General features: G+C 43.6%; 1 protein-coding gene and 1 pseudogene across 1 annotated transcript in view; both read right to left on the bottom strand.

Moving 5' to 3' along the window:
• Window positions 1–4,759, bottom strand: part of LOC125484086 — a 63,915-nt pseudogene extending 59,156 nt beyond the window's left edge.
• LOC109935268 (tyrosine-protein phosphatase non-receptor type substrate 1-like) overlaps window positions 3,339–26,406 on the bottom strand; it is a 49,890-nt gene continuing 26,822 nt past the window's right edge. Inside the window, exons 2-9 of the mRNA XM_020533932.2 lie at window positions 25,779–26,132; window positions 19,729–20,073; window positions 17,634–17,981; window positions 14,984–15,328; window positions 11,902–12,037; window positions 10,045–10,088; window positions 9,565–9,605; window positions 3,339–6,810 (exon numbers count right to left, since the gene is read on the bottom strand). Of these exons, the coding sequence (XP_020389521.2) occupies window positions 6,694–6,810; window positions 9,565–9,605; window positions 10,045–10,088; window positions 11,902–12,037; window positions 14,984–15,328; window positions 17,634–17,981; window positions 19,729–20,073; window positions 25,779–26,132 (1,730 nt within the window). The 3' untranslated portion in view covers window positions 3,339–6,693. The remainder of the gene's footprint in view (window positions 6,811–9,564; window positions 9,606–10,044; window positions 10,089–11,901; window positions 12,038–14,983; window positions 15,329–17,633; window positions 17,982–19,728; window positions 20,074–25,778; window positions 26,133–26,406) is intronic.

Raw genomic sequence — 26,406 nt, 5'->3', positions numbered from 1 at the left:
AAGATGGCGGGTGATCTGGTTGTGTTCTCCCTCCATTTTCCTGTCTGACCCCTGACACTTCAACTCCCTTGTCTCCTGAAATCTTCAGCAGCCAATGGACAGGGTAGGGTGGCAAAAAAAGACGGCCAAGTGTGACAGTCAGTGTCAATGTGGCATCAGGAAATGGGAATTCGACTCACATCCGACTGGAATCTTTCTCCAGATGTTCCTGAGGAAATGCTGGCTCTGCCCTGGTTCAGCCTGTGCCTGTTAGCTTCATATTACTGACAGAATCTTGCCCGTCTCAGACAGTTTCTGCTAAATTCAGGAGCACTGTTTCCCTTCCTTTACTTTCAGCTTTTTGATGGGTGAATGAGGAAGGGGGTAGTCAGTGACCATTCCTATTTTCTCTCCCTCTTATCCCTACTATCCATCTTTGGTCTTTCTATTACTTAAAACTCCATGTACCCTCCACTCTGTTTCCCTTCCCTCCATGTACTCCTTCCCTCCCTTTGAACTCCTCCCTCTCTATTCCTTTCCCCAAACTTCTTTTGTCTTTCAGTGCCCCTCATTCTCCCATTATTTCCTTCCCTCTCTGTGATTGCCATTGCCCTCAATGTTTTACTAACAAATGCTGTCTTGCTGGGACTTTAATGGTTGACCATCCCATTGGTCTAAGTGGGTGGAGGACAATCTCGTTTCAGATCCTCACAATGTATTCCACACACCCTGGCTCCTCTCCCTCCCTTCCCCAACCAGCTCCGTCTTCAACGTTGCTTTTCCAGAACCTTCAATAGGCTCAGAAACTGTGACACACACACCCTGAGCCTGATTGGTGAGGCCTTACGATCTCCTGGGATCAATCCTTGGAATCTGATTGGGATCCAGTCAATGAGGGAGAAAGAGGAACACCAGATTGGGTGAGGACACACATTGGTGAAGCAGCTCATTGGCTTCACTGTGAGGCTCAGGAATGTTGGACCTGGCTGGGGCACTGGGCCAGTGGTTCCAGGATGTAGGGTGGATCGGGAGTCAGAGGAGGGGGATGTTGTGGAATAAAGAAGAGCTTCTTTGTTACAGGGTAACTTCACAACTGGCTTTCCCTGAGCACAGCAAATGCACTTGCTCCCTGAGTCCATAAGTGATGTCTTAAACCAGCTGTTTGTGCCCAATGTCTGTCACAGCCTGTTTAAAGATGGATCAGGTACTCCTTACACTGTGTGGTGGGCAGTGCACATTACGGGGACATTTTGGATTTTTCCAGTTTGTGGTGCAGGGCTAGATGTACTAGCAGCTTTCCTTTCTCTGTGCTGAGTCCAGGCTCTGTCTAGTAAAGAGTTGTAGAAGAGAGACAACCAGAAAGTCTAAACAAGAAGAGGTATTTGGCTCACATTTGCTTGATGGGATGGGCATATACTATTGTCTCACTAACAGAGACCTAAGCACCTAAGGAAGGTGGGCAAGGGTCAAAATGTCAAGGTTCCCACTTTGTACAGTGTCCATGTCGGGACTTAATGGGTGATTAATCCTCAATCCATGCTAATATTCTCCTCCAAAACTGTGTTCTCCTGTCTTGGGCAATAACGTTTTTTTTTGTGGTTTATCATCGATTGCTTCTGAAAGTCCAAATACACTGCACCTACTGGTTCCCTTTTATCAACTCTGCTTGTTATATCCTCAAACAACTCCAGCATATTTGTCAAAAATCATTTGCCTTTAACAAAACCATGTTAAGTCTGCTTGACTCCATTAGGACGTTTGAAATGTCCTGCGATTTCTTCTTTAATTATGGACTCTAACATTTTCCCAATGACAGCTGTAAGGTTAATGATGGCAGATTTCCATCCCCAAAGGAAGGTAAGGACTCAAATTAATTTTTAGCACAATCTAGCAGTTTTCAGGATCATTATTAACAAGACTTTATTCCACAAGTTGGCTACAGTGGATTTTGGATATCTGTGCCCAGAGTAAAGATCTGATCTATACCTCTGGGTGAATAGTACAGCAATCTAACCATGAGGCCAAAATACAGCAAAGAACTACAGAATGCTGGAGATCTTACACAATAACAGAAAGTGCTGGAGAAAAGTGGTGGGTTTTTCTCTGGAACCACTGCAGTGCTTGTGCAGTAGGATGACCTACAATGCCATTAGAGTGGGAATTGTAGGATTTTGACCCAGCGACATTGAAGGAACAGCGATATAATTCCAAGTCAGGATGTTGAGTGGCTTAGAGGGGAACTTGTAGGTGGTGGTACTCTCATATATCCGCTGCCCTTGTGATCATGGATTTGGAGATGATCATGTGATCATATTGAACGGCAGAGAAAGCTTGAGGGGCTGAATGGCCCCTACTTCTGCTCCAAGTTCTTTTGGTCTTAAGGGCCTCAATAGGCCCAAGGGTGGATGGGCTCCCTGACACTTTCCCCTCCCACTGCAACTTTGGGATAGGTCAAGAGTGAGAGTTAAGAACCACTGTGTTTCGTGGCCCATCGCCTTTTAATGGGAGGCAATTGCCTCATGGTATTATCGATAGGCTGTTAATCCAGAGAACCCAAGAACATTCTGGGGACCCGGGTTCAAATCCTGCTATGGCAGATGGTGGAATTTGAATTCTATAAATATCTGGAATTAAGAATCTTAATGGTGACCATGAATCCATTGTCAATAGTCAGGAAAACCCATCTGGTTCGCTAACGTCCTTTAGGGAAGGAAACTGCCATCCTTACCTGGTCTGGCCGACATGTGACTCCAGACCCACAGCAATGTGGCTGACTCTTAACTGCCCTCTGGGCAATAAGGAATGGGAAATAAATGCAGCCTGGACAGTGACACCCTCATCCTGTGAACGGATAAAGAAAATACACTTGGATTGGAGAGTGTGAAGTTTGTAAAATGAATTCCCTAAAAAAGAGGCACATTTGAAATAATTGGATATTTTAACAGGTTAACGTGCACACAGAATGTTCCAAATGCATTCAGATAAAAAGTGGTGAAGATGCTAACTTGAGGGGACACTGACATTGTTTCCCCAAAGCCTGACCAAGAAAACTGTCAGCTCCATGTTCAATCAGAGGAGGGGCTGATTCAGGGTCGTTGAGTGACTTCCCTTTGACCTGTGTTTTTTAATCTGTCCTTGAGTTTGTTGATAAAAACCAAAAGAACTGCGGATGCTGTAAATCAGAAACAAAAGCAAACTTGCTGGAAAAGCTCAGCAGGTCTGGCAGCATCTGTGAAGGAAAAACCAGAGTTAACGTTTCGGGTCCAGTGACCCTTCCTCAGAACTGAGATGGTTGATGTTGGTCTGATCAAACCTGCCTCATTGCAGTTAAATAAATTACACACAGCATTTGGAGACAGTTTAAAATAAAGTCAATCTAAAATATTCTTTATGTGGCAAACAGAGCGATTCATATCCAATCTGAACATTAATCATTTATAAAAAAATACAATTGTTATTTTCGATGAAAAGCACAAACAAGGGGCCGGAAATTAGACAGTTACAGACACAGGACAGTGCACACAGACCATAGGACTGTTCAGTTGCAGAGAATTTGAGAAAATATCACCAATTGCAGTGTTGTCCACATTATCTACAACACCAATTCATTTGAAATTGTTTCTGGTTTTCTATTTTTTCCATTGCAATGAGAAAGTATCACTCTGAGACAGTGTTTGCAATATTTCTCAGCGATGTTCGCAAGATGGCTTAAGCAAACATTTAACCCACTGAAACTCCTAAGTCCAGTACACCAGCTCTCATCTCATCTCCAGCTAATCCTCAAATTAATCTAGGGAATTGGAAGGACATTGCAGCTGTCGATCAACAGCAGTATCTGTCCTAACATCACTCTCTGCCATTTGAATCTTTACCCTCTCTTTCTTAGCAAGGATTCCTATAAGCATTCAAAATCAGAGTAGGAACAAACCATTCTGCCCATCAAATCTGCTCCTTTCCCTTTAATACAATCATGTTTTATCTTCTGCCTAATCTCCGCTTTCCCACCTGATCCCAGAGATGGTGGAGTAGTGGTATTGTGATTAAATTAACGATCGAGTGGCCCAGGCTCATGCTCTGGGTCACTGGGTCAAACTCCACTGTGCTAACTAGTACTGTTTACATTCAATTAATTGAATCTGAGGTTTGAGAGTCTCAGTGATGGACACCATGAGAACTGTCACCAATTGTTGTAAAAACCTTTCTGGGGTTCACTGATGCCCTTTAGGGAAGGAAATCTGTCATCCTTACCTCGTCTAATTGACAAGTGACTCCAGAGCCACAACAATCTGACTGATTTACAACTACCCTCTGAAATGACATGGCATGTTACTCATTTCAAGTGCAGTTAGGGACAAGCAACAAATGCTAGCCTTGCCAGTGATGCCTACATCACATTTGAAAATAACTATTTTATAAATCTTAACTTCCCTGAGAGACTAAAAATCTGTTGATCTCTGTGGAGAATATGCTCAAGTCCAGAGCACCCATGGATCTCTGGAGTCCCAAATCCAAAAGATGTGCCTGGATCAGGCAATGTCTCCTCATCTCTATCCAAAATAATCAACCCCTTATCCTGAGAATGTGTACCCCTGTCCCACCCCATCCTGCAGCCAGGGGGGAAAACTGCATTGCAGTGTCTACTCTGTGAAGGAACAACATTATCTGAGATGCTCCATCAGATTACTTTTCATTCTTCCACACTCCAAGGAGTACAAATGCATTCTACTCAATTTCATTTCAAAGGCCAACTCTGCCTACTGCACTCACCCCCACTCCCCATGTTCCTCCATGCTCCTCCATGCTCCCCCACCCCTCTCACAACCCACCCCAGTCCTTGTTTCACCCTCTCTAAGCTAAGCTTGGATATGGAGATAAACAATGCAGTACTCCTTTGCGTATCTGATCTAGTCACATACTCCAGTTTGTTGAGAACATTAGAATTGCAAAAAATGAAACTAAAATAATGAAGCTGCTTAATAATTTCAGGAGACATACAGTGTATGACATTATGTATTCCTAAAATATACTATTTTACAAATTAGGAATAAAAGGTGTGAATTTTGCGTTCGGCGCTGAGAGAGGTGAGTGGGTAAAGATTGCAGATCATGACCACTCATCCACTCTATTGAGCTCAATCTTCAGCATACCTCAAAAGGTTAAAACCATCTCACAAACACATGAAAAGAATCATTCCTGCTTTGCCTGAGCATTCATCCCATTTCACTCTTCCCTCTGTTCATTCTAAGTATTTTTATTTTGATTTGTCACTATTTCTCAGTTAGCTGTCCTGCTTTAAGCATTTGAATAAAAATAAAATCCCTGTCATTCCAAAAAGCCTTGAATAAATTTTCAATTTGTTAAAATCTCTGCTCCAAAGTGCCTTTCATTTTGTTCGATGCAGTTACATGAGACACTGAAATGGCTGACAGTCAGTCTTCTCAAATCAGCTCATTGCTTCCCTGTTAATGAGCAATGATGAAGACTAGTCCAATGGAACCTTCCATGGGAAAGCATGTGAATGAGGTTCAGGAGTCCAGAATTCTGGTGTTCTTGGCCACCAGGGCAGTTTCATTTTGTCAAGTTTAACAAGAGAGAATCTCCTGCTAAGTTTGTTAAACAGGAGGCCTCTTTGGCTTCTACTCGGCTCACTATCCTAAGAGACGATGCTGTTAGTGGGCTCAGGGAGTGACCAGATTCCCAGGCTTTCCAAGGGACTATCCTGGTTTCTCTAAAGTCTTATGGGTTCCCGACAATTTCCGGGAAATAGTTAAAATAACTCAGTTCTCACCTCTCCTTAGTTAAGAGTGTAAACCAGGACTTCAGAAAAAGTCAGTCTGACATGTTTGTTTCTCTCCAAGGAAACCCTTATTACTTCACATTGCACTGTACACAGCAAACCCTGTATCCCCCCCTGCCAATACTCAGCCTCTCTCCCTACTCCTCACCTAACCCCTGCCAGAGAAAGAGAAAACAGGAGTGGGAGTAGGCCATTCAGCCCTTCAAGCCTATTTTACCATTCAATATGATGATGGCTAATCATCTAACTCACAACCCTGTTCTTGCTTTCCCTGCCCCCATGCCTTTTGATCCCTTTAGCCCTAAGAATTATGTCTAACTCCATCTTGAAAATAGTTAATGTTTTAGCTTCAAAAACTTTCTGCGGCAGAGAATTCCACAGGCTCACCACTCTCTGGTGAAAACATTTCCCCTCATCTCAGTCCTAAATGGCCTACCCCATTTCCTTAGACAGTAACCCCTGCTTCTGGACTCCAAAGGAACTGTCTTTAGTACTTTGTGGATGACACTGTAGAAACAAAGTTAGGAGAAGGTCACCAACCCCGGCTGAAGATATTCCAGAAAGTGTCATCACATGACTATGTCCCCCAGTTCCCCACCCAACCCAATTTCGATGCCTAAACTTGAGATTCTTTGCACTGTTCACCCAATGTGGTAACGATCAGCAATGCCCAACTTTCCCATGCCTGTTAAACTCACCCTGGTTTCTCGTTATTAAAAATCTGGTCACCTCATGGACTCACTACCCAGAGACTTCAATCTGCCAGGAAGATGCACCTTGCAAATTCTGGAATAATTGTCAAGCAGAAATATCAATAAGTAATTGTGATGATTGATTGTCCTTCGTCCTGCTGGTTTGGGAGTTAATGGCAGCAAAGACTGCTCTTCATCACTTGCTGAAGAACTGATTACTCGTCACTATGTATATTTGATGGCAGCATACTCGGTTGACTCCTCAGTGATCACTGTAGCTGGCCATTCGGTTTTCTTTCGGAAGAACTGGATATCAGCATAATACAACTCCCCTTCCTCCAACTGAAACACAATGAAAGACACAGGATTTTTACAACAGCCAGTAACAAACCCCTCCTGCACCTAACCTCCCCACATACTACACCACAGAGCAAACTCTTCAACCCCTCACCAGGGAAAAAGTCTGGATCTGACCTCATGGATGTAGAAGTCCCTTCAGTCTTTCTGCTAAAGGTGCAGGTTGTTTGAGCAGCTCTAGGAACTTCTGATTCATGAACCCACAGCCCTTCCTCCTGGCAGAAGTAGTGTCAGCTGGGGCATTGGTCGGGAAGGGCAGTTCAAATTGTCGTTTGGCAGGTACAGAACCCGTGTATTGCTAATTAGAGACTCATTTTGTCCAACTTTCTCATCCAGGACATTTCACAAGATTAGAAATCTGGGGGGAGCCAATATTGACTCTACATGAGAGGAGAGTGTGGATTGATTGGTACCTGGACTCTGATTGTTAGAAGGGCTGCCACAGAGAATGCACCCATCAGTATTGATTGACAGTTAACTGCCAGGCTTTGTTAAATTTTAAACCAATCAGGTTGAAGCAGATTGGTCAATGAATCAGCAAATAGATATCATGTACCTTGTTAGTTTGTATCAGGTACAGAGTATGGACATCCTTTTGGCTTCAAAAGAATGGGGTCCCGTCTATCAATATGTGCAGCTTTCTGTACATGCAAGTACAGCATGCTGCAGGCCTGGTGAATACTCCTAAACTGGTTGTTAGTGAAATTCCTCACACATTCTGGATTATCCAGCAAGTGCTGTCTAACATGAACATTAACATCCACTATTAGACAAGATTCTGCAATGTGGAGACTCGGGAGAGCTTTCAGCTCAATGAGACTCATAGATGTCTTGCCCAAACACTGTTAAGTGGCACCAGCTGGAGGGTAAACTGAGGACAAGAATAAACTGAGGGTGAGGGCACAGGAGGTTCCAGTCAGGGAGCTCAAGCAAGTAGGAAATCAGAATTGGGATAGTGAGGCGATCGTTGCAGGGAGACAGGGAAGTGAAGGATTTCAGATTTTTTCATCCCCTAGTCAATTTTTCAGATCACAAGACGTAGGAGCAGAAGTATGCTATTCAGCCCATCAAATCTGTTCTGCCATTCAATGAGATTATTGTTGATTTAATAATCCTGCTTTTTCCCTCATAATCCTTGATTCCCTTACTGATTAAAAATCACTTATATAGTTTAAATATCAGCTTTCTAAGCCAAAGACAGTACAAATCAACTTCTACAGCCTAACCTCATAGTGAACCCTCTAAGTTGTGAGAAAACACACTTCAACTGGATTCACAACTTCTAAAGAGTTATCACCTAAGCAACTAAGACATTGGCTGCAATTTGTGACTGAAGTTAAATATAAACCATTTTACAGAAACAAAAACACTTCTACCAAAACCTAGTATGGGCCTCGGTGCTCATTTGTTACACACACAGCTCACCACCACTTTCCCATGCACAGTTTTAGAACATAGAACGTAGAACATACAGCACAGTACAGGTCCTTTGGCCCACAATGTTGTGCCAACCTGTTATCCTACTAAGATCAATCTACCCTGCATACGCTTCATTTTACTATCCTCCATGTGCCTATCCAAGAGTCGCTTAAAAGTCTCTAAAGTATCTGACTCCACTACCACTGCCGGCAGTGCATTCCACACGCCCACCACTCTCTGTGTGAAGACCCTACCTCTGACATCTCCCCTATACCTTCCTCCAATCACCTTAAAACTATGCCCCCTCGTAATAGTCATTTCTGCCCTGGGAAAAAGTCTCTGACTATCCACTCTATCTATACTTCTCATCATCTTGTACACCTCTATCAAGTCACTTCTCATCCTTCTTCGCTCCAATGAGAAAAGCCCTAGCTCCCTCAACCTTTCCTCATAAGACCGGCCCTCCAGTCCAGGCAGCATCCTGGTAAATCTTCTCTGCATCCTCTCTAAAGCTTCACACATCTTTCCAATAATGAGGTGACCAGAACTGGACACAATATTCCAAGTTTTGGTAATGGGTAGTAAACACTGAGCTAACTGGTGATGCCTTCTTCATGTGAAGGAATAAAGAAAAACCATCGATAAGGGAAACACTTCGAAACCCTCCCAATAAGCTGTCCAATAAGGGAGAACCAAACAACACAGAAGAGGCCAGGGCTGGAGGAGGCAGTGAATTTAACAAACCCTGGAGGAAGTCGTCTCAGAGATAAGGGAGATTGGAACAGGGAGAATTCAGAGACCTCGCTCTATTGTACAAGAATGAGAGGGCGTAGTTTTAAAGTGATTTGCAAGTGAAGCAAGAGTGATGTGAGAAAAAAACTTTTTCACACAACGCATGGTCAGGGTCTGGAATGCACTGTCTGGAGATGTGGTAGAGGTAGGTTCAATTGAGGTATTTAGAGGGGCATTGAATGATTATTTGGGATAATATGGAAGGGTATGGATAGAAAACTGATTGGCACTCAGTAACAATGCTTGTTTGAAGAGCTGTTGCAAGCTCAATGGGCCAAATGGCTCCCTCTGCATTGTAACAATTCTGTGATACTATGATTAATGCTTCTTTCCAAGCTGTCACAGGTTAAATAGTGACTCAGTGTGATTATGGGAACACATGCAGAGACTGTTTCCCACTAAGAGTGACTCGCTCACAACAGCATTGCTAACATCTAATCGAATGAAGTCAAACCAGACATGATTACAAAGAGAGAATGGTCGACATATCACGATGATAATAGTAAAAGGCTTGTGTTCAATACTTACTGGAGGAGGGGACACAGTCGTTTGTTTATACTCCACTTCAGCTGAAACAAGATAAGAATTGCTGAGTTTATTATCGCTGTCATTTCTGACTGATAATGACAGGAAAACAGGATTGTGGACAAAAATATTAAGTTAGAATGAATCTCTGATGACTAGCTGTGTATTCAGATGGTCAGTGCTGAGGGAGAGCCGCACTATCGGAGGGTCAGTGCTGAGGGAGAGCCGCACTATCGGAGGGTCAGTGCTGAGGGAGAGCCGCACTGTTGGATAGTCACTTGAGAGGGAATGGTCTTCTCCTGCTCCTATGTTCTAGTTTTGCGTTGTCCCTCATCCTTGTCTCTCTGATGTCTTTGCACAGATGATGAGTGGTTGAAAATAACATGAGTACAAAAGTCATCCGATAATGTTTCATAATTAGTGTTAAACAACAAATACCATTTGGAATGGTCATCAGTGTGGATATTGAATTAATTGCCTTACCACTGACTGTTGCATACACCGTGTTAAGCTCTTCTTCAGAGGTCCTGTTTGAAATGGTGCAGAAACATAAAGTCAGTGATTTAATATTGGGACTTCAGAAGTAGGAAAGAACATCAAAGTGATGGAGAATGCCTCTTATTCTGTCTAATAAACCATGCACATGTTGGAAGGGGCCAACTGGTGTCCATTTCTCCCTTGCCCATCATGACAGGTTTAGGTTAAAGAAACTGAAGCTATTCCCATTGGCTGATGGGACAGGGACTGGCAGAAACAGATTGAAGGATTTGGATGAGAAAGGGAGGGCGAATGTGAGGAAAATCTCTAACTAAACATGTAAATGACCCAGACATTGGTGCCTGAGAGGAAGGTGATAAAGGAGAGAACGAATGATTTCATAAAGAAATTGGACAGGCACTTGAGGAAAATGATCTTGCAAGATTATGGGATGGAGTAGGGAGTTACATTGACCTAGATTGATCCACAGCGAGCTAGTGAAGGCTTGATGGGATGAATGGCCCCCTTATTTGCAATAAATGACCCGAGAACTGAAGGATGCATCTGAGATTGACCAACTATTTCCTTCAGATAAAGCAGAATTTCATGTTAGCAGCTAAGAGCCCAGGAATTTCTGAAAGTTGAGTCAGTTTTGTTCAGGCTGTGTCTTGTGGACACGGTCAGGAATATAAATTCATTGTGCAGAGACCTTTCTCCTGGATGTTGCAATAATGTCATGAAACAGCTCTCAGAGACCACCACTTGTCTCTCAGGAGTCATCATCCCAGGCTGCATTTGCTTTCACATAGCATGAACATGATGGGCTGAGTAAAAATTTTGGAAAATGACATTTCAGCAGCTGGGATTTGCTGGTCACTGTTCTGAATGTTGACCATAACAGGAACCCCTGATTGGTCAATGTACAATGGTACAGGACCCAATAGCACTGTCAGCAACTTTGACAGACATTTTACACAGAAGTGGTTTGGGGCAGTCTATCAAAAATTATAAATAAGAACTGATGTTCAAACATAACAATCACCTGCCACAGCTCCCAAAAACCAAATATCAGGAATAAACAACACATCTCCTTTAGGGTGATTCCAGCTGAAAACATGGGCTCACGCCCTGTGACTGAGGTGAGAATAAGAGAGATTTGTCACATGGACACTTGTGGTCATCATCTTTAACATTCATTTCTATGGATTACAAATGTGTAAAGTTCCCTTGTGTACATTCTCTGCACAAATAAGTTGCAGTGATCTTAAACAGCACTTTACAAGTTCTAGAATGACAAGGGCATCAGATATATGGGAACACTACCTCCTGCAAGTTTCCCTCAAAGCCACTCACCATCCTAACTTGGGAAATATCACCATTCCTCCAGTGTTGCTGAGTAAAAATCTTGGAATTCCCTCCCTAAGAGCATTGTGTGTCAACCCAAAGCACATGGACTGCAACGGTTCAAGAAGACACCTCATCACCACCTTCTCAAGGGCAGCTGGGGATGAGGCAATAAATGCTGGACCAGCCAGTGAGACCCACATCCTGTGAGTGAATAAAAATATTGAGGGAGAGAGGGTTCTAAAGATGGACATGGCTGGGAAAAGGGGAAAACACTGACTCACAAGTGGAAGGTGAACTGCCAAATTTGTAGACACATTTTTTGAAATTCAAAACTCTGATAGCCATCTGACAAATTGCAATGCATCATAGGTCTGTATAATTTCATATTCATTAGGACTCTGTAAGTGGGAAAATGCCTTTTGACACCATTGCCAAAGTGCTGATGTCATCCCTCCACCCATCAATATTTAATTCAAGATTATAATCCCATGAGATAGGGAATGTGATTGTAATTACCCTTCTGGTTTTGATCGGTGTTGAAAACAGGCCCATTTCTTCACATAAAGAAGCATGATGAGAAAGATGCAGAGTAAGACAACAAATACCAGGGCAATGCCAATGGTTATCATTAACCACCACTCTTCAGATTGCTCTGTAAGATACCAAAAACTGAAGTTTAATTTCACATCAGTGACATAAATCAAGTAAGCACATGGATTTCAGTCCTTTGGAACAGTTTGTTTCATACCAGAGTAATGGAGACAGAGAGCTCTCTCTTAATATAAGATTCATTTTAGGCACAATGTGAGGATAGGACTGTCCTGAGGGATGTTCTCCAAACCCACAAACTGGAGGAGCAGCACCTCATATTCCGCCTCAGGAGTCTACAACCCAATGGCCTAAACATGGATTTTACCAGTTTCAACATCTCTGCACCCCCAGCCTTATCCTATGACCAACCCTCCCTCTCATCCCCACCTCCTTGACTTGACACAACCTGTCCATCTTCTCTCCCACCCATCTGCCCCTCCAACCCCACTGAACAATCCCCACCACTCCCTACCTGCACTCACCTGTCACCATCCCACCTACCTTCCCCAGCCCGACCTATCCTCTCTCTATTTACTTCAGAGCTCCCTTCCCCCTCCCCACTTCTGAAGAAGGGTCCTGACGTGAAACATCATCTTTCCTGCTCCTCTGATGCTGCCTGGCCTGCTGTGTTCCTCCAGCTCCACACTGTGTTATCTCTGACTCCAGCATCTGCAGTTCTTCCTATCCCAGATGGAGAGAGAATGTTTCCCTTTGTGCGACAATTTAGAATTGGTTTAGGGTAAGGGGCAGTAGATTTAAAACAGAGATGAGGAGAAATTACTTCACTTAAAGTGTCATGAATCTGTGGAATTTACTCCCAGAGTTTGGTGGATGCTGGGACATAGAGTAAATTTAAGGAGGAGACAGGCAAAATTTTAATTAGTAACAGATTAAACAGCTATGGAGAGCAGGCAGAAAAGTGGAGTTGAGACTGTGATGAGATCAGCCATGATCATATTAAATGGTGGAGCATAACTGAGGGGCTTAATGGCCTATTCCTGCTCTGAGTTCTTATATTCAATTCTTCTCGTAATAAGACAACATCCCATTAGTCTTCTTGATTATGGCATGTATCTGGAAGCTAACTTTCTTTGACTCCTGCACAAGAACACAAAGATTTTTCTCAGTGCTGGCAGTCTTTCCCTCTTCATGTAATACTCTGCCTTTTTGTTTTTTTCTGTCAAAGTGAAGAACTTCACATTTTCTCACATCATACTCCATCTGCGAGATTAATACCCATTGTCTCAATTGATCTATATTCACCTGCGACTGCATTATATCTTCTTCACAATATAATTCCTGACGGATCACATCTGTGAATTTAGCCAATGTGCCTTCACTCCCCTCACCTGAATCATTGATATAAATTGGAAAAGCACTGAATCCAATGAGAGTCTACTGATCACTTACTGCCATCAGTTAAAATATTGCTGCAACATTTCACCTTCCTTCACAGCAAGTGACCAGTCCTCCATCAAAGGATTCTGCTGTGACAGATTGAATATAGTCACCCTTGCTCCTATATCACAGGGTGCTGCAGGTTAATGAGGAATGTGAGTTGTGGAAAAATTGCATCCTCTCTCTCTCTCGGAGCCCACCAGATGTTGCGATCTGTGGCTGATTGTTTACCCGAAATGCTCCTGTTAATTCCACAGTGAGCTCTCATATATGAGGCTTATTCGATTCTCAATCAGCTGTAGCTCTCTTCCAGGAGGGGAGAGTGGACACAGGGCAGTGGCTGGGTCTGGATGGAGACGAACAAGAGTTTACTCTGAAAGTGGTACCCGTTTTGAAGAAAGTTACGATGGAGGGAATATCTGGGCAGAGTGGAGAGAGAACATAAGGGAAGCTCTGTGATTGGGTGGAAGATCGGCGAGATCAAATGAGTCACAGCAAACAAGGACTCAGATTGTGGGAGAAAACAGCAGTGAAGACAATCTGAATATCATGAAGTTAGAACGGAGTTTGCAAAATTGTAAAATCCCAGGTCAAACATGGTTTTCCTTGAGCTCATGTTGAGTTTCATTGAAACAGTGTTTGAGGTTGAGATCAGAATGGGAGTGAGAATTGAGATGAGTGTCTGTAAGCATAGCAGTGATGGAGGATGTGACCTCCACAGAGGGCTACTGGGCACCTGTCTGACTCTCTGCATCAGCTCCCATGTCTCACTGACACTTAATTGAAGGTAACAATGTGCTTCACTAATGGAACGTTCTAGCCAACAGGCACCCCCAGCTTTGCGTGCTCACAAACATCTTTCCCCCTTCCCCACACATCTGCTGACTGATGAAAACCCGCAGTGATCCGTGCTGCCCCTCCCTTCTTCACTCCACAACGACCCACTCAGTGCTTCCCCTCCATGTGAGTGCTCTGTATGGAGCAACATTCCTGAGCAGGGTTCACCAACAAGACATCCTTCAGATCAAGGAATGGGAGACAGTGGGTTATCACTGACACATTCTCCCCTTGTGACAAAGGCCATCTGTCAAATGGCTGTCTTGAAGCAGCCGCACTGAGAGTGGGCCTTGCTGAAAAGGTTGAGAACCGGCCAGAGCCCCTGAACCAGCTTGCTCCCTCCCTCAGGAAGCCTCAGTCCAAAACCCTCTATCAGATACGCATGAAGAGACACAGCCTACGCTGCTCCTTCCCAATCAGTGTCCCCTCAACAGACAAATGGGGTCATCACAACCACCCCAGCAAATGAGAAGGGGATCACTGGGCTCTAGAGATTCTCATTTGGTGAAAAATAATTTGGAATATTTCACCAACAATCAACCAATCAGAAATATCTCCCGAAAGAGTAGAAAGAGAGATTGACAATTGCTGATTTGATCTGTTGTAAACACTGTAAAGCTCAAGTGAAAAAAGGTTCTTTTTGAGAATTTAAAAAAAAATTTAAGCCATGAATTAAAAGTTTAAAGTAAATATGATTAAATGATCCGCAATCCCAGCCTCTCCATCCACCACACAATCAGAGATCAGTTAGTATCATGTAAACAGGACTTACCCATTACAGTCAGCTGGGTTCCGTTCCCACTGATATCTCCCCACACTTTACAGTAATAGACCCCAATGTCACTGGGCTGTGCATTTGTGATGGTCAGAATGAAGCTGTTACTGGAGGGGTCTCTGGAAGACTGGAATCGCTCAATGAATCCTGGGCTCCATTGTGTGATGTTCCTCACGTCATGTGTTAAAACCCACTTTGTGTTGATGCCCTGTTGCTCCTGGTACCAGTGAACATCGGTGTGTGTCACTGCAGCATTCCTCGTGGTGCACTGTAACCGGGCAGTGTGACCCTCAGTGACACGTTCCAGGCTCGGAGATTGGAGAAGGACTGGGGCATTTGCAACTTTAAGGCAAGAATATAAACAATGTACAAACTAGACTGCAATCTGAAAATTGTCCTCAATATTTCAGTTGAAAAGTCAGTCAGCATGCATTACCTTGTCAAAAATGCACAGATATAAAACTAAACAATTTAAAAGAAAACTAATCTGTCTTTAAAATGCACATGCAGAATCTTACAAAATGGCTCCCACAAGTCACATGACTTCCTTTACCGATTCACCTGCAATTGGAATCTCTCTGTAATTATCTGAGGAAAAACGACAAGAATAGTTTTGAAAGTCAGTGAACTTTCTGAAAGGTAAACAGAAACTCATTGGCAGTACCATCCCTAAAGGTCTGACTATTTCCTCCTGTATCATCAAAAACCTGAAAGTATGTGAGGTATAAACAGGGAATGCTGGAGAAACTCAGCAGGTCTGGCTGTGCCTGTGGAGAGAGAAACAGAGTTCACGTTCACAACTCACTCAGCTCAATGCCGGGAGCTGTCCTCACAGCTGCCTCCTGGGACGTCCACATAACATGGCTGCTCCCAGCCAGATGCTTATACAGTTCACATTTTAAAAAAATACCTGCACCCAAAGCATCAAACCATGTCAGGTATTGTGTTATCTCCCATCTGGAGCACAGATCCTACATTGTCCTGGAGTTGAGGAAATGAACTTTTTAACTGTCTCAGCCTTTAGAAGCAGAGAACCCTTGTAGTATGGAAGGAGGCCATTCAGCCCATCAAGTGTACACCGACCCTCCAAAGAGCATCCAACCCAGACCTACCCCCTACCCAATTCCTGTGAACTTGCATTTTCCATGGCTAATCCCTATAATGCACATCCCTGGACACTATGGGCAATTTGGCACGACCATTCCACCTAACCTGCACATCTTTGAACAGTGGGAGGAAACTGGAGTACCCGAAGGCAGGCCATGCAGACACCCAGACAACATGCAAACTCCACACAAACAATCGCTTGAGAGTAGAATCAAACTGGGTCCATGCGGCAGTGGGGCAGCAATGCTAAACAACATGCCGCCAACAGGTGCATGGGCTGTTAATCACGTTGGTAAACGCAAAGTACCATGGATTTCTAGAAATCTGAAATAAAACAGAAAGTTCTGGAGAAATTCAACAAGACTGGCAGCATCAGTGGGCAGAGAATCGGAGTTCACGTTTCGAGACCAAATTTTTCTTCATAACGTATCTGAAGAAGGATTGTTAAAAAAACCAAGCAGGGCTACAAGAACAGGTGAAAGGCTGGGAATCTTCCAAGGAAAATATCACCTCCTGACTTCCCCAAGCCCACTTCCCACAATCCGCAAGGATCATGTCAGGAGTATGATGGAAAACATTATGTTTACTCGGATGAATAAAGCTTTAATATCACTCAAGAAGTTTAACAGCATCCAAGACAACACAGCTCACTTCTTCATAATCCCATCCATCACTTTAAGTGTCCACTCACTCCATCACCAACGCTCTGTCACTGCAGTGTGTACTATCTATAAGGTGCACTGCAGAAATTTGCCATGGCTCCTTAGACAGGACCTTCCAAATCCACAACCACTTCCATCGAGAAGGACAAGGGCAGCAAGTACATGGGAAGCCACTACCCTCTGCAAGTTCCCTTCCAAGCCACTCACCATCCCGACTTGGAAATATATTGTTGTTCCTTCTGTGTCGCTGGGTCAATATCCTGGTATTCCTTCCCTAAGGGTATTGTGAGTCTACCTACATCACATGGACTGCAGTGGTTCAATGAGGCAGCTCACTATTGCCTTCTCAAGGGGCAACTAGGGATGGGAAATACATACTGGCCCAGCAAGTGATGCCCATGTCTCATGACTGAATAAAAGCAGACATCAGGTTCAATAATATCTTTGATGGACAGCAATCTGTAATCTTTTGTCTGACCAGTATATAAATCAAAAATTGTGGCCAGCTCCAAACTGCCCTCCGAAACAGGTGAGCAACATTCTCATCTTATCAAAGCTTTAAACCTGTAGATGTTCAGAGAGGCAGCTCACAGCCACGAACTGAACGGTAATGAGAGAGGAGCAATAAATGCTGGTCTAGACCAGTCACACCCACATCCTATAGATGATAGAAAAAGCATCGACTCATTCTCATATTTCCACGATTCAACCCTTCTATTTTTCCTCTGGAATCAACCTTCCCACTGTCCATTTCATGCCCCTACATGAAGCATGTTGGATGAAATTACAAGATTCCACCTGTCTGCTCTACTGTGTGAAGGTAAAACAGTTCCCAGTCAGATCTGTGAGGCTACCAGCATTCCCTCCCATTGCCTTACCAGTTACATTGAGCTGGCTCCCTGCTCCATAGATGTAGCTCCACACACTGCATCGGTACACAGCACTATCATTGAGAGTCACGTTCACAAGGCTCAGAATGTAACTGTTCCTGCTGACATTCCTGGAAACATGAACACGATCGTGGAAACCCTGGGCCTTGGTGAGGGTGCCATTCACAAACTGGCTTATCACCCACTCCGTGTTGCTGCCCGGTCGCTGATAGTGCCAGTGGACATCAGTGTCAATCACACTGGCATTGTACATGGCACACTGGAACTCGACAGTTTCACCCTCTGGTACCTTGCTGACCACTGGATACTGAATGAGGACTGGATCAGCCAATGGATCTGTATGTGAAAAACAGATGGGGGTTAACACAAAGAAATATAATACTCCGCCTTTCAAATCTGAGTAAAATCTCAGAAAGGTTTAATGATCACCTGCTGTTTAATGCACTACTTTCTAAGGTCAGGGACCGGAAACATACAACAGAGTGCACTCTGTCAGCTGAGGTTTATTGGGAGTACTCTGTCTCTGAGGTGGAAGGTGATGGGATTCCCATCCCCTCCTGAGGTTTGAGCAGACATTGGGACCATCCAGAGCAGCACAGAGGCAGTGAGTTTGGAACAGCCAGCACTGGACTGAGGTATTAAAACAAGTCTGTCCTTACAGGAGGATGCGAAAAATTCCCAGGGTATCATTCAAGCATCAAAAGAAGAGTTCAGCCAATTTTCAGGGATGGTACTATTCGTTACAATGCTGTTTGTTGGATCTTTCTGTGTATTTTCTCCACTCATGACTTCAATGTACCTCATTGGCTGTAAATTATGCTTGCACCCTCTGAGGTTGTGAAAGGTGTTACTGAATAAACAATCTAATTCTTCCATCGTTTCATGCTGCTGCAACAAAATGACATTGAAAAATTGGGATAAGACATCTCCAAATCTGGGAATAATTTGCAAAGGAGTTGCGCTGTAGTGATGCAAGGTGTGTGTGTGGAGAGCTGTAACTGTGTGGTGTCCCATCCTCAGGGATAGTCGGACAGAGAAAGAGACTCAGAGAGATTGTTCACAACTGCTCACAGGGAGAGGGGATAAGGACCAGGTTTGTAAAGATGTATAAAAGCAAAGCGCTGGAAAACTGAGATAAAAACAGAAAGTGATGGAAAAACCCAATACATCTGGCAGTATGTATGGAGAAAGAAAAAACAGTGTTAATATTTTGGGTTCTGAACAAGTCAATTTGGGCTTGAAACATTAACTTTGTCTCTGTCTCTACAGATGTTGCCAGACTTGCTGAGTTTCTCCAGTAATTTCTGTTTTTATTATAAATAAATATCATTGACTTGGTATAGAGGTATAACTTCTAAGTTTACAGATGATTCAGAAATGTCATAAAGGATAGAATAGTAGCAGACTATCCAGGACAAAGCAGCCCGCTCAATTGCCATCACATCCACGAACATCCACACTCTCCACCACCAACACTCAACAGTAGCAGTGTGTACCATCTACAAGATACACTGCAGAAATTCACCAAGGCTCCTGATGCAACATCCTCCAAACCCATGAACACATCCATCTGGAAGGATAAGGGCAGCAGATAAATGGGAACACCACCTCTTGCAAGTTCCTCTCCAAGCCAGTCACCATCCTGACTTGGAAATATATTGTTGTTCCTTCACTGTCGCTGGATCAAAACCCTGGAATTCCCTCCCTAAGGGCATTGTGGGTCAACCCACAGCACCTGGACAGCAGCTGTTCAAGAAGGCAGCTCACCACTATCCTCTCAAGGGGCAACTAGGGATGGGCAATAAATGGCCACCTGCCAATGTGAATTATTCTTTTTAAGTATTTCCATTGAGTTTGAGAAGCTGATCAATTCGGTCCTGAGGTGAAATTGTTACAGAAGATGAATTCTACAATGTCATACTCCGAGGGAGAAGTAACAGCTCCATGGAATATGGAGCAGAAATATGCTGACAACATCAAAACCCCAAGTCTCCAGTCCTGGCTCCTCTTTACTGGGAGTGTAAGGTTACTGAGTTCACCATTTTGATGCTGTTTTGCATAAAACAAATTTTCATATACTTACCAGTTACAGTCAGCTGGGATCCATTCCCACTGATATCTCCCCACACTTTACAGTAATAGACCCCAGTGTCACTGGGCTGCACATTTGTGATGGTCAGAATGAAGCTGTTATTGGAGGAGTCTCTGGAAGACTGGAATCGCTCAGTGAATCCTGGGCTCCATTGTGTGATGTTCCTCACATCATGTGTTAAAACCCACTCCGTGTTATTCCCTGGTCGCTCCCGGTACCAGTGAACATCGGTGTGTGTCACTGCGGCATTCCTCATGGTGCACTGTAATCGAGCAGTGTGACCCTCGGTGACACGTTCCAGGATCGGAGACTGGAGAAGAATCGGAGGGTTTGCAACTTTTAAGAGAAAAAGTGTGAATAAGTTAAAACTCGTTTGAAGCCTGTTAAACATCTCAAATACTTAATGAGAAGCATAGCAACTCATGTTACTTTGGGTGAACTCCCAACCTGTTATCGATCAGCCTGATCTGAAAATCTCACGATTACTTTAATTCGATGATTAAGCTCTGATGTTCAGCCACTTCCTCCTCGTGCATAAACGTATTGTATCTCCCTCCCTAATCCCCAGTCACTGCAGAATCTTCCCAGTCTTCTCCCCACACCATCTTCATATTTCCTAATGACTCAGTCCCCATTTATTAATTGGGAGGGAATGGCCCAGAGAGTGAAGAAGGTATTTAGCATGCTTGCCTTCCTTGGTCAGTGCATTGAGTCTCAGAGTTGAGACATCATTTTGTGGCTGTACGGGATATTGGTGAGAGCGCTTTTAGAAAACTGCATTTAATTCTAGTCTCCCTGCTATAGGAATGATGTTGTTAAACTTGAAAGGGTTCAGAAAAAAATTATAAGGATGTTGCTGAGGTTGGAGGGTTTGAGGGATAGGGAGAGACTGAACAGGCTGGGGATATTTTCCCTGGAGCGTCAGAGGCTGAGGGGTGACTTTAAAAAGGCTTATAAAATCATGAAGTACATGAATAGGGTGAATAGCCAAGTTCTTTTTCTCGGGGTAGGAGAGTCCAAAACTAGAGGGCATAGGCTTAAGGTGAAAGGGGAAAGATTTTAAAATGACCTTGAGGGGCAAACTTTTTCATGCAGAGCGTGGTGTGTGTATGGAATGAGCTGCCAGAGGAAGTGGTGGAGCCTGGTACAATTGCAACATTTATGTTGGATGGATATATGAATAGGAAGCGTTTAAGAGGGATATGGGCCAAATGCTGGCAAATGGATTTAGGTCAGATTGGGATGTCTGATCAGCACAGATGAATTGGACCGAAGGATGTATTTCCGTGCTGTATGACTCTAAGTCACCCGAGTCCATTTGTACTCCCTGCTACTGATGCTGCTGACTCTTCATCTAATCTCCATTCCTAACATTCTCAAAATGATCTGTTCAAATCCATCCAGTTCAGCTCCCAGCTCAGAGCATTGAGCTTGGACCCTGCTCATCCATTGCTGGAGTCAGACACTCTCTCACTGACTGAGATACTGTGGGAGAAGATTTCTGAATCAGGTTTTGTGGAAAGTCTTTCCACAATGATGGATTTCATTACATTCCAGAGAAATAAGAAAATGGGAGCTAAACCCAGACTGAACTGCCCCCCTCAGTGTTCTCTCTCTCATTGTCACTCAGCTGCCCTTTTCAAATGGGTTCTTACTGTTTCCAAACCGCACACCAGGGAAATCTGCTTGAAGCTGGGACTGAAGGAGTGCTTGAGAGTTATCTGTTTTGTTGTTGTTGCACTTTTTGTCTCTAAGTCAATGTCTGCCTGATGTCTCATTTAGCATTGACCACTAGCTGTTTTCTGGAATCTGTCAAGTTGTGAAGCTCCTTCTCTAACTCCTGTGTCCAGTTTGGAGCTTCACCAATATCCATACACACCTACCCCACACCCCATGACCTCGGCAATGACTCCTATAAGTTTACATAAGGAAGTGAAGTTTAGGAAGGGCCAAGATGTGGAATAAAGCTGACAGATAGGGGAGGCAAGTTTTATTGGGGATTGGGGTGGCAGACATGAAAGTAGTGTCAAGGTCATAACCAGATCAGCAATTAACTTATCGGATCATGGAGCAGGCTGAGGAGCTGAATGTTCCTATGTCCTAGGGTCCTACATGGCTCAGCAGATTGACATCCCTCAGAATTGGTCCTTGAATGTCTGGTTTCCTGTCTCAGTGGGGACTCAGTGCTGGAGGAGAGATCCTGTGGTCAGTCTCCCTGGGAAATCTTCATCTTTCTTCCTCGATCAGTCAGCTTCCAAATATTTCAGCTTCACTGGCAAATACCCCCAGCCCAGAGTCAACATCAACAATCCCACACATAACCACCCCAAAGTTACAATGCACGTCACTTGTCCTGATATCTCCTTCAGTGACTCAGTGTCAAATGCAGGTCAGTAAATACTCCTGTGAGATGCTTTTGAATATGTTGCTGCCTTCAAGGTGTTAGAAAAGTTCACCACCACAAGCCCAGGCTGAGAGGATTATGCTTCAGGACTTGGCCAGCTCGATTAATGTCGATACAATGGATGCTACTTGCTCAGAGAGAGCTTTGGATCTACTCAATCCTTTTCCCATGTGGAGTTTATCAGAATTGTGCTCATCACAGGTGGATAAAGGACTGGAGTTTTCCTCATTGGACTCTGGGTGTGTGGACGGGCAGGATAATGGAGAGGGAGTGAAAGGGGTTTGAGGTGGGGCTTGCTAGAGGTGTCGGGTGGGGGTGTCAGAGTGATAGGTCATGAGGGGTAATAGATTGGAGGGCGCGGGACACTATGAACATGTAAAGAGTATAAATAGAGCATTTGGACCATCTAGCCTGCTCTGCCATTCAAAATGGTCATAGCTGATCACTTTGTTGAGAATTCCATTTGTCCCAATAGCGTTTGGTCCACCTATGTCTTAAAAAAGTCCCACCCCTATGACCTTTTGATGCATAGCATTCCAAATTTTCAACACCCTCTGAGAGAAACAAAACATCTCCTCATCTCTGTCCTAAGAGGTCAATCACTAAATTTAAACAGAGGCCCCTGGTTCTGGACTCACAAACAAGAGGAAACATCCTTTCCACATCCACCTTGTCAAGGCCATAAAGGATCTGATACGCTTCAATCAAGACGCTCCTCACTCTTCTAAACTCCAGGGGACACAAACTCAGTCTGTCCAACCTTTCCTCATCAAACAACCCACTCATTTCAGATGTTAATCCAGTCAGCCTTCTCTGAGCCACTTCCAATACATTTACATCCTTCCTTCAATAAGGCAATCAAAACTGCACACAGTATTTGGGATGTGTTCTCACTAATGCCCTGGATAACTGCAACACAATACCTTTACTTTTGTGTTCAATTCTTCTCAAAAATAAAGGTTAGCATCCCATTAGCTTTCTTGACTACATGCTACATCTGTATCCTAATACTTTGCAACTCACACTTGAAAATCTAGATCCCTCCACACCTTGGAATTCTGCAGTTGTTCACCTTTTAATTAATGCTCTGCTTCTTTACTCTTCCTGTAAAATACAGCAACTTCACATTTTGCTGCATTATACTCCATCTGATAAGTTGAATAAGTGGACAAAACTCTATCACTATCCATCTACAACTCCTTTTGATATCTTCACAACACAATTTCCAACCTAACTTGAATTGGCTGTGAATTTAGCTAACATGCCCTCTCTCCTCGTATCTTGAGGTAAGTTGAGGCTGCAGAACAGACTGTTGTGGGATTCCACCCATCACCTCCTGCTGATCAGAAAGAAACTCATTTCTGTATTCTCTCTGTTTTCAGCCAGCCAGCCAATCTTCTATCCATGCTGTTATGTTACCTCTGACACATGAGATTTTATCTGCTGCAGTAATCCTTGATGTAACACTTTATAAAATGTTTTCTGGAAATCCAAGTACAGTACGCTCTGAAGTCATTAATCCTGTCACACTCCACAATGCCAACTCTAAAATAACCTACTATCTGATAGTTTCTGACAGCAGCATTTTATAGAATCACTCTCCAAAGCATTCTATGAACTCTGCATCGAGGCTATTATTGTCAATCTGATTTCTCCAGGTTATACGTAGATTTAAATCACTCATGATCCATTCCCTTTATCACAGGCACTCAATATTTCTTCTTGTATACTTTCTTCCACACTGTGGTTCCTGCTGTGGGGCCTGTAGATCACTCCCATGAGTGACATCTTTCCTTTACTATTCCTCATCGGCAAACCAATTCCACATCATGATCTCCTGGAACAATGCGTCTCCAGTTGTTGCACCAATGCTATAGAAAAGACATACAAACTAGGACTAGGAGTCGGCCCTTTGAGCCCACTCCAACATTCAGTACAAACTGGCTGGTCATCTAAAATCTGTCTTTTGTTCCTGTTTTCTTCCCATACCCTTTGATCCCATTAGCTTGAAGAACTTTATCTATCGCCTTCTTGGAAACATTCAATGTTTTGGCTTCAAGCTTGATTAACAGTGTTACCCTTTCACCTTTTACCTAGCTTTTTCTTGAATCTATGGGGTCCTTGGGAGTGCAGGGTGGAACCTGTGGTGATTGGGGGGTATGCCACAATTATGGGAAGCACAGGGGAAAGGTTTTAATTCCACAGTGTGTTTGTGACTTCACCGGGGTTAGTTTCCAGTTGCTTTGGAGGGGGCGGGGGTATGAGATGATGGGGTCTGAGACATAGACTGCTCCTGACAGGGTGCTGAGAAGGAGGGTGAGGTGAAATTTCAGCAATCCCAGTGTGGATGAGGGTTAGGGGTGGATTGGGACCTGGAAAGGTGGGCAGCATTAGTTGCAGGTGGCAGAATGGCTGTCTCCCGATCTCAGGTGCTGGTGATGTAGGGGTGGGTGGAAGAGGGCTATGGAGGGGTGGAGATCTCTTCGACACCTGGGTTGTATGTTTGCAGTTGCCCTTTCATGAGACAGCCACAATGTTCCTGGAAGGTAGGAGTAAAGTCCCTGCCATCACAGATCCACTGAGCCCCAGGCTGGGATCTTGCTGTCAGTTTTCCTGAGGCTTGGGAAAGCTGATGACCACAGTTAAAGGTGTAGATCTGAACAACACTGAGGCTCACAACCTCATTGTAATATTTAAAGGAACAGCCTGTCTTCTGGGACCAGATTGGTCATCCACTGACCATCTGAGCCAAATCAAGCTGAAAGGGATGGGCACAAAGTTTGTTTGGGATGGAATTGGATTTTTAAGACTTTAACTGCTCCCGACACACATCACCCTATTAATTCCCAAAGACAACAATTTTTATTTCTTTGGGCTTTAGCTGCTCTGTCTATTTAGAGTTAACTGTACAAGAACTAATTTCTACAGGGATTTTCCACTGGAAAATCATGGGTAACATCCTGAATGTTCGATATATTTTCCCAAATGGGTGAAACTCTAAGGTTATTGCCTTTACAGCCAGTTTGATACTTTATACTGTAGTGGTTATTTAAATTGTCCATTTTCAACTCACAGATTCCAGACTCCTTGTAGGTTGGCCTTGTTCCCTCTTTGGGTCCCAGCCTCCCCTGCAGTGCTATGTCCTGTGACAACTCCATTCAAATACCCCAACCACAGAGAGAGACTTCATTAGCAAAGAGTTTCCTGGCAATCCTGTCTCTTAACAGTGCAGTAGCTGAGGAATATGATTCCACATTCCCTAATTACAACTGACAAGATCGTCCATTGTAGGGTATAGTCACAAGAGATATTTGGTTTCATCGATGTGTTCACATTTGGTAATAAGTATTTATTTTTTATATACATCCCAGTCAATGTCCCCATGTAATCAGGCAGCTTTACTTATTCTGATCATTGTTCCTTTTCTTCAATACTAACTGAACTCTGTGTAAGATGTTGTATCACATTCACATGCTCATTTGTTCAATTCAATACAAATTGACTCTGTTTTGAGGCGATAACTTCCACTCTGTTGTTACCGAATAAGTGACGATGTTGTCACATTCATTTCTTTGTGAGATGGTAATTTAATCATAATATTTGGAACAAAATTAATATAATATTAGAGAGTACTTACTGGTTACATTCAGGCGGGTTCCGTTTCCGTAGACCTTCCCCCAAATCTCACAGATGTAGGTATTAGTGTCAGTGAGCTTCAGGTCTCTGATGGTCAGAATGTAACTGTTACTGGGTACATTTCTGGAAAGCTGAAACCGCTCAGAGAATCCTCTCGATCGGTAAACATGGTTGTTTACATAATGAGTCAATATTATAGGCCCAACTCGTGAATGGTGCCAGTGCAGATCATACTTGTCCACAGTGTAATCAGCATTGCTGCTTCGCAAATCACAGCGAATTGTCACTGTGCCACCCTCAGTCACTGTCACAGCTTCAGGGGATTGGATAAGAATTGTCTGTGTATCCACCTGACCTGTGAATAAAAAATAACTGAGATCAGGACATAAAAAAAAACCTTCAAATCAAAGCGGTTCTCAAAATGCCTGTACATTTACAGACACATATTCTGTATTGTTATCATTGGTTTTGGAGGCGACTTATTTTAAACATAAAATTAGAACAAGGTACTGTAGCTGCTGGAGATCTGAAGTAAACAAAAACAGGTCTGGCAGTATCTGTGGAGAGAGAAACAGAGTGAACGTTTCCAGCCGAATGACCCTTCTTCAGAGCTAGCCTGAGCAAAATAC

The sequence above is a fragment of the Rhincodon typus genome, chromosome 9, assembly GCF_021869965.1.
Source record: "Rhincodon typus isolate 14 chromosome 9, sRhiTyp1.1, whole genome shotgun sequence".
Classification (NCBI taxonomy): domain Eukaryota; kingdom Metazoa; phylum Chordata; class Chondrichthyes; order Orectolobiformes; family Rhincodontidae; genus Rhincodon; species Rhincodon typus.
Note: the sequence above shows the minus strand (reverse complement) of the source record. Positions and strands in the feature narration are given on the sequence as shown.